Below are 14,648 nucleotides of genomic sequence, written 5' to 3'. Positions count from 1 at the left end.
TGTTACAAGATGAAACATAGCAATACCAGATGTGCCTGGAACTTCATACAGGGGTGGGTGAGTCACCTGGCGAATACTTTCAAACAACACAGGCCCAACAGAGAGCGTCTGCCACAGAGAGGCTGTTTTTTTGTGCTGCTTTCACCACACAATTAGCATCAAGAGGAGCGGAGAGGAGTGCTCTTACCTGACCCCTCCAGTGGTTGGAGGGTGAACGCACTTTTGTAGGCTCCACATGTGTTTTAGAAGTCTTGATTTCCCAGGGTTGTTACTGTTGCAGAGAAAGGAATGTCTGTCCTGTAATGGCAGCAAGGTGCACTCCCAAGTCCAAGGCGACTATGGGGTTGCGGCGCTCATCTCGCTTTCAGGCCAAGGGAGCCAGCATTTGTCTGCGGACAGCTTTCCAGGTCACGTGGCCAGCAGGACTAAACTGCTTTTGGCACAATGGGACACTGTGACAGAAACCAGAGCGCATGGGAACACCATTTACCTTCCTGCCATAGTGGTATCTATTTATCCACTTGCACTGGCGTACTTTCAAACTGCTAGGTTGGCAGGAGCTGGGACAGAGCAAAGCGAGCTCATCCCGTCACACTGATTCGAACCGCCAACCTTCTGATTGGGAAGCCCAAGAAGCTCAGTGGTTTAGACCAGAGCTCCACCCACTTCCTGAATAAACAAGCACACAATCACTGATAGGTCCACCCACCTTTGTGAGGCGCACAGCAATGAAGATGATGCCTCCTCAGCTGTTGCCATTGGCTGTGGGTTTCTTGTGATGTCACAAAAGCACTTGGCAACTGAGTGGATATAAAGGCAGGCCAAGGGGAAAGCCCTTTTCTATTTCCAGCAGGACACACCTGGCAATGGATGTGACATTCAGCACTGCCCGTTTCTTATACTTGGAGGAGGCAAACTGGTGAATGGAAGGAGGGAATCCTCTGGCAGTGGGATGCTAGGGAGCGATAATAAGGCAAGTTTGCTTGCTTGAAGGCTGCTGGTATCTGTGATTAGAAGCTGTCAGACGTCTCATGATGGATCTAACAATAGCTTCTGGCACAATGGGACACCGTGATGGAAACCAGAATGCACAGAAACACAGTTTTCCCTTCCCACTGCAGAAGTACCTATTTATCTACTTGCACTGGTGTGCTTTAGAACTGCTAAGTTGGCAGAAGCTGGGACAGAGCAATAGCTCACCTTGTTGTGCAGATTCCAACCGCCAGCCTTCTGATTGGGAAGCCCAAGAGGCTCAGTGGTTTAGGCCACAGGGCCACCTGCATCCCTAGGTGTACCCCTAGGGAGCAGGAACCTTTCCCCAATGTGCCTTAACAGCACAGTCAAGTAGTGTTCAACCAAGGGAGGCAGGGAGTGAATCATGTCAGCTACCCCTTTTCCCCACTTAGGAAGCTTTGTGAAATGCCAATTACGTTGATGGCGCTGTGTGAATAATAGCAAAGAGGATGATAAATCTGATAAGTAGGGGGCTGTGTACTTGCAAAATATAATTGCATTAAGAGCCTTGAGTGAATGGAAGAAATGTAACATAATCCTATACAAATCTACTCAGCGGTATGTCCCATTGTGACCAGTGGGATTTAATCTTGTGCGCAGGTTTGCAAATCCAAATTGCATCTGTGTGGGGGTTCCTTATGGGGGCTATGCTTGGGGAAGGGTTGACGTTCTGCGGTAGAGCATCTTCTTTGCATGCAAAAGCTCCCAAGTTCAGTCCTTGGGCAGAGAGAGGCAACGTGTCTGAAGTCCCAGAGAGCCACCATCAGTCAGTGTAGACAATATTGTGGAAGATGAACTCAGAACCCTGATAGAAGGCTCTTAGTAGTGGCTCACCAAGTGGCCGAACTCACTTGAATTCCTTGTTTTTCACCAGAGCTGCATAGAATTTTACATTGAGGCAGCTGTCTCCTGGATCAGATATTGATTCCATGTGGAAATAGCTATAGGCCGGCCTTTTTTATAGAGAAGGTGCGTGTCCTGCAAAACTGGAAAACACACACAAAGTCTCCGAGTTCCAGATAGGTTATTTCTTCCTTTCCTTTTGTGCATTCCTGTACTTTCAAAAAATAAAATTCTGACAGCATATGTTCTTCTGAATACCTTCTTATCGATCCCAATGTACTAATTATTTTGTGTGCCTTTTAATTGACACACCCTATAACTTTTGAATTCTTTGATCCTTCAAGCATCCAGGAGGAGGAGATAAAGTGGAACGTAAGTATTCAAAATGTTTTGATTGTTTCCTTGACGGACTGTAGAGACCCGTGCGATCCAAACTGGGGCTGCCGGTTTAATTGTGGATTACAATTACTGAGGTCATAACTGTGCTTGAAATGACAATCATGGGAAAAGGAGCAAAGCAGCGCAGCTAGCACTTACTCTCTCACCCCCCAGAGTGCCTGTCCACGATTGGGAAGCCACCAAAAAGATTGTAGGTTGCTGAAGTTATCTGCAGGCTATTATCAGAAGAGATTGTTTCTTTTGGGTAGTCTGCTTGGAAAATGAGTTGTGTGAATTATATGTTTTGACCAGCTTCCAAGAAGACTGACGTTTTGGAAATAATATTGAGATAATAGTGTCTTTAGAATTGCAGAGCGGCGGATTTGGTCCAGCAGCTCTTTCATATTCTTCCGCTTTCCCCCACCCCAATCTGCAGATTGTATTAACCCTCTGCTTGTGTGGACACACATCTCCCCAATAGCCTCTTGTTCCACCAACTGCTATAAACGGGAAATTAGGCAGGAGTTTATAGAGTACTTTGGCCTATGTGTTCAAAGCACTTCCGGATACTTTGCTGCTCCATGTCGTGTGATCTGAGAAGTTCTCTCCATGATCTCTTGCAAATGCCATAGATTGTGCTGGCGGACAACACTTGAATCACACACAGTCATATGATTCCCAAGTAGTCAGGGCATTCTGATATGTATCTGTGCAGTGTGCTTCATTGACACCCCTAAAATATTGTCGACCCAATATAACCTGGTACAGCTGTGAACCGGCCCTGCCATGCTCTCAGCTCTCATCCTGCGGATTGGGCCTTGCCATGGTCTCAATTAAAAGGCTCAAATAAAAGGATAGCTAGCCACAGCAAAATTTACAAGCTGGACCAAAGGCCAGAAAGAGAAGTGCATGAAAAGAGACCAGTGCTTTGAAGGGAGAAGTGTTGCATCTCATTATAAAGGAAGAAAGAGATGAGTTTCCAGGTTCAAAAAAGGGTGTTTTTGCTAAAGTGCAAAACACTTCAATTTCCATTTCCTAGGAAGAGTTGGAAAAGTTCCACAGCTGTTGAAAAAGACAGTGAACACAAGCTATGCTTGCAAAAGAACGAACAGGAGTGTGCTCCAAGGGTCAGCATTGTTCCTTTGCGCCTATATATACCTGAAGGAGCGTCTCCACCCCCATTGTTTAGCCCAGACCCCGAGGTCCAGCTCTAAGGACCTTCTGGCAGTTCCCTCCCTGCGAGAAGTGAGGTTACAGGGAACCAGGCAGAGGGCCTTCTTAGTGGTGGCACCCGCCTTGTGGAATGCCCTGCCATCAGATGTATAGATAAAGAACTATACAACCTTTAGAAAACATCTGGAGGCAGCCCTGTATTGGGAAGTTTTTAATGTTCAATGTTTTATTATGTTTTTGTATGTGCTGCAAGCCGCCCAGAGTGGCTGGAGGAACCCAGTCAGATGGGTGGGGCACAAATAACAAAGTAGTTGTTATATTATTATTATTAGCCCGGAGTGCTTTCCATCAGCTTCGGCTGGTGGTCCAGCTACACCCCTATCTGGACAGGGATAGCCTCACTACTGTTGACTCTGCTCTGGTGACCTCATGGTCAGTTTACTGCAAAGGGCTGCCTCTGAAGATGGTTCGGAAACTTCAGCCAGTGCAGAATTCAGCATCCAGGTTGCTCACCGGAGCAAGATGGTTTGAGCATACAACACCGATCCTGATCTGACTGCACTGGCTGCCAATTAGTTTCCGGGCCCAATTAAGAGTGCTGGTTTTGACATATAAAGTCTTAAATGACTCAGGACCACAGTACTTCAAGGACCACCTCTTCCCATATGAACCTACCCAGACTCTGAGATCATCTTCTGAGGCCCTTCTTCGTGTGCTTCTTCGAGAGGTCCGGAGGGTGGCAATACGAAAAAGGGCCTTCTCTGCAGTGGCTCCCCATCTGTGGAACACTCTCCCCAGGGAATGTTCCTTTTTAACCAGGCCTTTGGTTGACATCCTATGCCCTTTTAAAATGTGGGGTTTTTTTGGGGGGGGGCTATTGGGTTGTTGTTTCTATTATTATACTTTGTTGTTTTATATATTGATTTTATTCTGTGAATCGCCCTGAGACCCCTGGGTATAAGGAGGTATATAAATTTAATTATTAGTAGTAGTATATCGTGTGACATCAGGTGAATGATAGGTGGGTGTGACTGGGAGAAGATGGCCTCATGGACCGAATGAGTCCAGGTGAGGCCTCGTCACCTGCAGTTCCCAATGCCTGCTTTAAAAGGACTTCGTGTACCATCTGTCATAATAATTAGCCAACTGCAATTTTCCACAGGGCCCAGAGATGCATACTTCGTTTGGGGGAAAAATGGGCAGAAAATGGAAGCGTGTGTGAGCCAGCAGACCCAGACTCTGGCTGATGGAAGACGGCATCTTCTAAGCTGGGTGAAAGATGCTATAGTGCAAGATTCGGAATACTGCTGCCGTGTGATCTCCAAAGCTGGAACCAAAACCTCCACATCCTACATCACTGTTGAAGGTAATGGTGCGACGTCGAGGAGTGACGTGTTTTGGGATATTTAAGCAGGCAGAACTTCAGATCTGGTGTCACCTACAAAGGCGGCGTAAACCCAGAGAGGCGCAAGAACCCCTCTTTATTTTGATTCACTCCCTTTTGTGAGATACAAGTTAGTGGCACTTAAAAACACAGACTCATTTTGTCACAAGTCATTGGTTGTAGTCACAATAGAAGGCAGCAGAGGTCGTGAACTGTGGGAAAAGCTGGAATCCTGATGCTGGGCAGTTTAATAGACGCGAACACACTGGTCCACACATATGCGGTCTTAAGGGTAAAGGGACACCAGACCAACTCTGAGGTTGTGGTGCTCATCTCACTTTATTGGCCGAGGGGGCAGGCGTACCGCTTCTGGGTCATGTGGCCAGCATGACTAAGCCGCTTCTGGCAAACCAGAGCAGCGCACGAAAACGCCGTTTACCTTCCCACCAAAGGGGTACCTATTTATCTACTTACACTTTGATGTGCTTTCGAACTGCTAGGTGGGCAGGAGCAGGGACTGAGCAACGGGAGCTCACCCCGTTGTGGGGATTTGAACCACCGACCTTCTGATTGGCAAGCCCTAGGCTCTGTGGTTTAACCCAGTGCCACCCGCATCCCATATATGTGCTCTTACTACCACCCAATCCATTCTATATGTGAAACTCATATTCATCTTCTTAGGTTTTGCAAACTGCACAAGAGTTGACTGCCATTTGCAGGGGCGGGCTGTGTGCCTGTTTGTGCGTTCCCTGAAATGTTGCTGTGCTGAACGAAAGTTTTGGTTTTCACAATTGCTACTCGGGTATGCTAAGTATCGGAAAAGGTCAAATGTTTAGGAGGGAAGTCCCAGTTATGGCACTTTGAAATGATCTTTTTAAAGAAACCAGTGCTTGAATTCTTAACAGGTGCCAGCTTTGTCATTTAATTGCTTACTGTTTGCAGGCAGCAGCTACCAGGATACCTGGTCAAAGGAATTTGCTAACTGGAGAAGCGTTGTCAGCGAGCATGACAGAAGGATGGAGAGCTGGAAAAAAACTTGGGTAGGTGGTATGAAACAGGCAAACACGTACCCACATTCTGCTGCCCAGTTTGGAGAAATTTGGCACTTTGCATTTGAGGTCTGTTACCTGGCCAAGAGAAAAAGAGACCCTTGGCATTTTTGCACTTTAAAGTGTTAATATGCACGCACGTGCGCCCCACAATGGTTTGGAGATCGCAGCGACTATCAAACCCAGCATATCTCTTGGTACTGGTTTGTTGCAGCCTGGCAGACCAACTTCCCCCTTTCCTCTTATCGCCACATTTGATTCCGATAGCTAGAGTCATATGCTCATTACACATCAAAGATGATGGGAGTGTTGCTTACACAGCCATGCTGATGCGAGACCCATCAGAGTGACACATACAGCTGCTAAAGCAATGCTCCCCACTAGTCTTCCTGCCTGATCTTTCATGCCTCTGGCGTTCTTGACCAAAAGCATCACACACACCAAGGCAGTCCAAAGAAAGGAAGCTGGCATCTGCACCAGCCCCCTCAAGGCATACTGTTACTTCTCACAAATTGCATAGTTCAGAAGACAGCTAGAGCCTCGCTCCATGCTTGAACAGGAAGGCCCCATACCCCAGGCTTAGGAGACGGTAAGCACTGAAGCCTGCAGGCAGTCCAAATTTCCCTGCTTTATGGAAGATAGACCTTTCCCAGAAAAGTTTATTGAGGATCTGTACTTTCTCATGGACGTCCTTTTAAGATAAATTTTAGATTTCCTAAGCTGCGCTTTATTGCTTTGCACACAGCAGTGAGATACCAATCTTCAGTTGTTCTTCCCACCACGCCTCTCTTTTCTGAGCAGAATTAACAGAACTGCTGTCAGTTTTCGTCAGTTCTGCTGGGCTGAAATTTACTGGAAAACAGCAATGAGGCTGAATAAGGTATTACAGTGCAGTGCAAATTATGGAGAACGTACAAAGTCTTGATTATACAGTTGATAGCTCTTGATTATCCGTGGAAAATGAGATTCGTAATTTAACTACTAAGTTCATGGAAAGCGAAGTTTGATGTAGACTAGTGGCACGGGAGAATTAAAATGCTTTTTCTCTGTCCTGATTCATTCTTATTTAGGAAAGCTGCAATCGGAAAGGCGCAGTATGAGAAGCAGGAAGTGGTGGCTGAGAACTGGAAACAGCTTACGATGGAAGAGCCCTTTGACATTTGGCAGCACAGCAGTCTCTTCGCTGCTTTGAAGAACACTGCTTCCTATCTGTTGTTTTGTGACTGACTTGAAGAATATATATATAACAGTGTGTTGCTATTAGACTCATCTATCTCCACCATCAAAAGGAAAAGAATGGATATATGAGGTTTGGTAATGTGTTGTTTATAAACTCCACAGCGCTGACTTTTGTCTCAGCCTGTAAAACAGACCATGAATACTGGGTCTCTTATGCTTCGGCAATGGGCTACAGTAAATTAAATTTCACCACTTCATAGCATCAATTAAAATATTGTTAAGAATGCCTACTGCAAAGCAGGTGGCTGAAGGCTTTCAGCCCTCTGTGTTTGTACACAGGATTGATTTCCCTCAAGGAGTGCTGTAGAAACAAATAGTTGCGACTTTCCCAGAGAATTCATTTGTGCAAATACAGTTTCATTGTGGCAATTCTAACACCTACATCGGCTGGTCAGTAGGGCTGGGCGATATCTGGCTTTCAACACTGTGTTGCACCACCAGCTAAACATCACAACGCACTGGCTTTGCGGCTTTTCCCACATTGTGATTTTTGCACAGCACATACACATACGCACACCATGATTCACGATATAGTGCCAGGTCAAAAATTGCAAAACCGATGTGGGCCTCAAAGCAGTTTTGGACGATGTATTGATATCTGGCCCAGTCCTACTGGTCGCCTCACTTTCCTGTGAAACTAATGGTAAAATAGGGACCACCTGACTATAGTGAACTCCAACTTCCATCAAGTCCATCCAGTAACCACTGGTAACCGAAGATGGGAGCTGTGGTCCAATGGCTAGGAGGCTGCTACAGGTTTTCCATCTCTGAGCTAAAATATATAGCAACCAAAACCAAAGTCTAAGAAGTCTTCCACTGCCACAAAATTCCTTAAAACAAAAACACACACACCTACTTTTACCTATAAACACAAAGACTCATCAAGTTAAACTCTTGCATCATATGGCAGAGATAAGTGCATACCAGATCTGAATGCTCAACATTGTTTACATTTCCCTTTCACAAGCATCCCCACCCACTCAAACTTCTTCTTACACAGATGTCGAAAGGAGAAACAGGAAAAAATATATATTGGGCACGAGCATTTTTGCCGAGCATACGATCTGGTTTGGTTCACGACGCTATAAATACATTGACGAATCACTTGGTGAAAGTGAGAAAGGTTTGCTGTTTGATTGCGATTTAATGTTTCATTAGCTGAAATGGGGTCAGCATTTCGACAGAATTGTTACAGGGCAGATGGCAGCTTGTATACTCCCAACGGCGCTGCCTACTTTTGCAGGATAACGCCAGTGATTATCGTTCCTTGTTATGAATGAACGTGCCAAGGCAGCTGGACACACATGCCAAGCCTAGAGCTCTCCCTGAGAAGTGGTCTGTGCTCCCCCACATCTAGTTTTAAATTGTGCCTTTTGTTGTACTAGCAATAAACCACATACATTTGTGGTAAACACTTGCAGTTATCCACTTCTCCTGTTAGAAAGCCAAGATCTAACAACACAAATCAAACCGGGATGGAAACAATTGCTTTCATGATCGGCGAAAGGCAATGGCCGCTGACCAAACAGTAGTATGAGCCAGGTCAAATTCAACAGAGAAAGTTCTTCACATCACACTCCTGTACATATCTCATTGGAAGGAAGTCTCAAGAACTTCCATAGAGCTTACTCCCAGATAAATGGGATAAATTGCAATTTCCGTTCACCAGGCTTGCTGGACATCTTTGCCCACTGCTATTGTGTAACACTACCGCCAACCCTCAAAATAAGTTTCCACTATTGTTTCAAGTAGTAATAATGTGCTGCTTTCAAGTGTTCCGCCATACACTTGTCACAGTTGGGTCACAGGATCTGAAGCCGGCTGACACATTTTATGATAGTAGGTTTTGTTAAATTAAGTATCCAGGCTTAGAGTTTTAGGGAATTAAAGCGGGTCCTACAAATAGTTTCATTAGCAAAATATGGTCTGAAGCTCAACATCAAAAAACCGAAGATCATGGCCACTGGGCCCATCACCTCCTGGCAAATAGAAGGGGAAGAAAGGGAGGCAGTGAGAGATTTTACTTTCTTGGGCTCCATGATCACTGCAGATGGTGACAGCAGCCACGAAATTAAAAGACGTCTGCTCCTTGTGAGGAAGGCGATGGCAAACCTAGACAGCATCTTAAAAAGCAGAGACATCACCTTGCCGACAAAGGCCTGTATAGTTAAAGCCATGGTTTTCCCAGTAGTGATGTATGGAAGTGAGAGCTGGACCACAAAGAAGGCTGATTTCCGAAGAATTGATGCTTTTGAATTATGGTGCTGGAGGAGACTCCTGAGAGTCCTATGGACTGCAAGAAGATCAAATGTATCCATTCTTAAGGAAATCAGCCCTGAGTGCTCACTGGAAGGACAGATAATGAAGCTGAGGCTCCAATACTTTGGCCACCTCGTGAGAAGAGAAGACTCCCTGGAAAAGACCCTGATGTTGGGAACGATTGAGGGCACAATCAGAAGGGTCAACAGAGGATGAGATGGTTGGACAGTGTTCTTGAAGCTACCAACATGAGTCTGACCAAACTGCGGGAGGCAGTGGAAGACAGGAGTGCCTGGCGTGCTCTGGTCCATGGGGTCAGGAAGAGTCGGACACGACTAAGCGACTAAACAACAACAACAAATAGTTAGCCAAATGCCCTTGCTACTGACCCTGCCTAGTATAACCACCAAGTTGTGTAAAGTTGGAAGGGACCGCTAGGATCATTCTAATCCAACCCCCTGCAATGCAGGAATCTTTTGTCCAATGTGGGGCTCAAACCCACAGCCCTGAGATTAAGAGCCTTATGCTCTACTGACTGAGCTATCTCACAGCTTCCAGCACCGCCTATCAGTTACCTGGCACTAAGGCACTGCCTGGCAACTGGCCACAGGTATAGGCCAGGAGAAATCAGTGTTCCCCAGTCCTGTCCTTGAATTGTAACCTTGCAGGATGTACTTTCTGAATGAACATCGAGTCTCTTCCTTTAAGTCTTACGTAAAAGCAACACTATGAAAAGGGCAAACAGCACCTGCTAAGTTCAGTACAGGGGAAGAAACCCGATGTTACTGAATTACAAGAATGGACAAGAAAAGTGTCCATCTTAAAAAATAAAAAAGACACACAAGATACAGCGAAAGCAAAAACAGCCTTTTGGTCCCCGCAATAAAAGTCTGGCCACAGTACCAGGAAAGAGCACCTATTACTTAAGCATAAATGTTATGTTGTAAGCCATTTAGCTTTGTTTTACAGTTACCAAATAACCCAAGCTGGCTGAAGACATAGAAAAGTTCGGGAAGGCACAGTACAAAACGGTCAGCGAAGGACAGGAGTCCTCCAAGTCTCTCTGGCTGGAATATGAGCAGCTGAACATTTTTGGGAGGAGAGTGCCAAACTCCTCCACAGCAGTTGGTGCTCCCGGCTGAAATCAAAAGCCCTTTGTCACTGTAGGCGGCCTGATGATAGCCCAAACCAAGCTTCGCCCCACGCCTCTCACCTTCCAGTTCACATGGGGTCAAAACTGTTGCTGTGCCAAAGTGGAACCTGAGGAACAGTAATTTCTCAGTACTTCTCTCATATTATTGTAAAAGACAATCCAGTTTATGATCAGTCTTCTTAAATGCCATCACATGTCATCACAGTTCTTTTTTTGTTAACCGTTTTCTTCCTGGCATCTTTTTAGGGACTTTGAAGAAATTAGTTTTAAAAGTCTTCCATACTTCCAAATACCACTTATCAGGGTTTAATAAGCAGCTGAATGCTCTACTAGGTGGGATTATATTTGAAGTAAGCCTAGTTCTCTCTCTTTTATTTTATTTTTTTGGTAATAGGCTTGTACATAATAGTTTATCTATACACCAAGTTGCCCTATTATCATTATTATTATTTATTGAATGTATATACCACCCTTTACCTGGAGGTCTCAAGATACCCCTATGGTATCTGCAACCTAATCAAAGCATGAAACTGTGGGGCGTTAAAAGTTTTGTAAAGAGGCTCTACAACACTCCACTCTTGTCAGTAGAGAGAAAGTTAAGATTAAAATGAAAAACCACACCTTATCGGAAAGCAAGCTCATACGTGAGAGCTTTGACCTGCAATTACCATATTTTTCTCTCCGTCAGACGCACCTGACCATAAGACGCATCTAGTTTTTAGAAGGGGAAAGCAGGAAAAAAATATTCTGCGCAGAGCATGTAAGCAGCTCTCACTTTTCTTGCTTTAAACCCTTATGTCCCTCCTCCCACTTCACTGAGAAGCCAGCAGAGCAAGCTGCACAGCTCTCGCTGAAGCCAGCAGAGCAAGAGTGATAGGTGTGAAGCACCTCTTCTTCTTCTGGCTTCCCAGCAAATCGGGATGAGGGACGAAAGGGAGCCCTTGCAAGGGAGCGCTGAGTAGAGCGTGGCAGCGGCTCTTGCTGGCTTTTCCGGGAGGTGGGGTAAGGGACAGAGGGCAGCCCATCAGTCCCTTCTCCCACCTCGCGGAAAAGCCCCCAAGAGCCTCCCACACGCTCCGCGTGGCTCTTTAAAGAGAGCACGGCTCCAGCAAGAGCCTCCCACCTGCATTCGCTCCATAAGATGCACACACATTTCCCCTTACTTTTTAGGAGGAAAAAAGTGTGTCTTATGGAGCAAAAAATACGGTACACAGGGTTATATTGAGATGTGTGAGCTAGGGGCTGAGGAAGGTGTACACTGGGCAAACAACTTCCTATTGCAGGTGTGTGTGTGGGGGAAATAAATGGAGAGTGAAGAAAACCTGCTATTTCTCACTCTCCATTTATCCCCACCACCACCACCACCACCTGAACACCCAGTAGGTTTTCCTCCTCCAACATTCCCAGAGCCTGGGAAGCAAGCATCCACCTCACTGATGGGTTGTTCCAGGGGTCTCTGCCTTTGCCCGATGTTGCAGTTCCCTGTGGACCCCCCAGAACCGTATTTTCCCGTGTATAACATGCCCCCATGTATAAGATGCCCCCTATTTTGGGGGACTAAAGCCTTTGTGGGGGGGAATGCCGAAAATCGCTCAACTGACTGACCAGATGCTACCAATTCCACGTGCAACATAACCCACCGAGCGTCTGCCAGATCGCCGCAAGCAGCCACAAATCACACACACAATTGCCACAGCAGCAGCCACCAATCCAAAGGAGCCACCAGCAGACACCATTCACCCACCCAATCACAGCTTAAAAGCTCCTGCTCGCGACATCAACCAAACACCCGTCTCCCCTCTGCACTATCTGTGTATGAGATGACGAACACCCCCCCCATTTTTAACATTCTTTGCAGTAAAAAACATCATCTTATACACTGAAAAGTATGGTATATCCACTGACACAGCAGATGGAGAAAGTACAAAGGTGATGGTCATTGTTTCCTCTCTCCGCCCTCTCCTTCACATGGTCGCAAAGTAAGCTGCTCCCATAGATGATGAGGCAGCACGTTGCCTAAAGCCAAGTTCACTAGTGTAACTGGTGAGATCTGTCAGATGGACTCCCTGCCTTTACACAGCAGAGGCCGGCATCACGTACTTGGGCTTAAAGGACTTTGCTACGGCTGGAGGGTAATCTAAATAGGTCCGCTTCCATCATTCCACTAGCACAGGCCACCAACGTCAGTGCAGAAGGAATGAAACCACTGCATTCCCCAGCATCAAAGAGCCCGCAAACCATCTCAGAAAACCCTAAGGTACCTTTAAACAACCAAGTCAGCAGTGGCTTTGTAAGGTTTAACAAACCACGTTTCCAAAACGGCGTGTTCCATTGTGATTATTTGCCAGGTACAATCATAAGACAATTTTTTAACATTATAAGCCATATTGTTTGGATAATTAATCATAGATAATTTAGTTATTTACATATCTATATATACATACACTTAATTTTTCTGAATTAAAAAAGAAGTCAAATAAGGCCAAATAAGGTAGTCTTGATTTACTGAGGTTCTTCAAAACCCAAGGTCAACATTTCAGAAGTTGACTATTTTCCCAGCTCCAGTGTGTATGGGTTATACTCCTCTTCAAGCTTCCGCTTCCAGATTTTAACTAGGGGGAAAAATGTATGAAGGTTAGCGTTACATTTTTTTTCAGACTAACAAATGCAAGGACAGCTATGCAATGCTTTGTTTGCACCACAGCCTTGAGAAAACTGCATTTGGAAATGCTATCATACACACTTTAAACCTTCGAATTGCTTTATCAGGCACTGAGATCCCCAAATGCTTGATAATTCAAGGACTCAAGGATTAGCCTCTTTACGCAGGAAACAAGATAATCTAGGCAGCGGAATAGGGCCAGGTTTAAAGAAGGGGAGGGAAAGAGGCTCCATGCGATAAGAGCTTTGCTTAATTTGTTGTCAGCTGTCAGTTATCTATTTTGTATTGCTTTTAGTTACGCTCTTCTATGAAAGAAAGCATAAGCTAGAGAGCTCTGTCAAACGAACTTTTATAATGCCCAGTCGAATCTATTGTTTGAAGCAAAGTTTATCAGCTGAAATTAGAAAAGAGCATGCAGCTAACATTGGAAGCCGTAGAGGGCAGCAAAGCGAGATGAACAGCCCCATATGTTCCATGACACAAGAGAAAGGAACAGCTCGCTTTCACTCTCTCTCCGAGACACAGACAAGCAACAGTCAGACTGGCAGGCCTCCATCTGAAAACAATCACACGGTAGCTCAGTGGCTCAGCACTCTGAGCCCCAGAACTCCGGAAAGATCAGTGAAGGATTTATCCTGTTGTAGAGGAAGTGCGATGCTCTCACAAAGTGATGTTTGGCATCCGCAAAATAAACTTGGTGGTTGCCATCGCATCAATATTTCCCATGACTGGTCAAATGCAGCAAAACGATAAAATAAAAATATTTTGACCCGTATGAAGAAAAAGGGAAGAGTCTGTAAACCAGAAGAATCACTGACAGCAGGTGCAAAGAAATCACGTTCTCAGCTGGAGGGAGCTTGGAACTGAGGTAGATTTCTGCAGGGGGATCCTACAATGTTGATTAAGTTTGGTACCCAAAGATGATGGATGGGCGAGAAGTTTGGCAGGCCTGAGAGTGTTTACCGTAATGCCAGCCTTCATTACAACAACTGAGATGGACAAAGCAACACTTGTTTTGCTTGTCAGGTTTGGTTTCCCCAGACAGGCCAACACCATTTTTCTATTTCCCTCTCTCACAAACTCCTTTGCATATGGGTATCATAGAGCTCCCTGCACACTGTCCTGTCACCCACCCCAAGAGGCCTTGCTACAGCAATTTCATAGCCAGAAGAGACTGGTTGGGGACAGTCACTCATATTTATGTGGCCAAAGTTACTGAACTCGGCAGCACAAAAGGCAACACACATGGACGTGAGATTGTTCCTTTTTTTCGAAGTGAGCAAAGTTAGCACCAGCATATCTGACAAATCAAGAAAGACCAGAAATTAAAGAGTTGTGTCAGGCCATTCATGTTCCAAACCAGGCAACCTAAGGCCTGGGGGCTGGATGCGGCCCAGTTGCCTTCTCTCTCCGGCCCACGGACAGTCCAGGAATCGGCGTGTTTTTACATGAATAGATTGTGTCCTTTTATTGAAAATGCATCTCCGGGTTATT

The 14,648-nt window shown here is 45.5% G+C and overlaps 2 protein-coding genes across 3 annotated transcripts in view; one reads left to right on the top strand and one right to left on the bottom strand.

Moving 5' to 3' along the window:
* The first annotated feature begins 860 nt into the window (after window positions 1-860).
* LOC309542752 (uncharacterized protein) lies at window positions 861-7,932 on the top strand. Of its 2 annotated transcripts, XM_082241690.1 has the most exons (5): window positions 861-973; window positions 2,202-2,229; window positions 4,571-4,774; window positions 5,735-5,832; window positions 6,912-7,932. In XM_082241690.1, the coding sequence occupies exons 1-5, from the start codon at window positions 953-955 to the stop codon at window positions 6,939-6,941; spliced, it is 381 nt and encodes a 126-aa protein (XP_082097816.1). In that variant the 5' UTR covers window positions 861-952; the 3' UTR covers window positions 6,942-7,932. The 2 variants fall into 2 exon arrangements, with proteins under 2 accessions (XP_082097816.1, XP_082097817.1); XM_082241691.1 differs by lacking the exons at window positions 861-973; window positions 2,202-2,229 and adding an exon at window positions 3,311-3,362.
* Window positions 7,933-12,979: 5,047 nt separating this feature from the next.
* SECISBP2 (SECIS binding protein 2) overlaps window positions 12,980-14,648 on the bottom strand; it is a 30,023-nt gene continuing 28,354 nt past the window's right edge. The window contains exon 18 of the mRNA XM_082241543.1: window positions 12,980-13,104. Coding sequence (XP_082097669.1) covers window positions 13,040-13,104 — 65 coding nt within the window. The 3' untranslated portion in view covers window positions 12,980-13,039. The remainder of the gene's footprint in view (window positions 13,105-14,648) is intronic.

The sequence above is a fragment of the Podarcis vaucheri genome, assembly GCF_965113315.1.
Source record: "Podarcis vaucheri genome assembly, chromosome: 11".
In the NCBI taxonomy this organism is placed as follows: domain Eukaryota; kingdom Metazoa; phylum Chordata; class Lepidosauria; order Squamata; family Lacertidae; genus Podarcis; species Podarcis vaucheri.
This window is presented reverse-complemented; position numbering and strand designations above follow the sequence as displayed.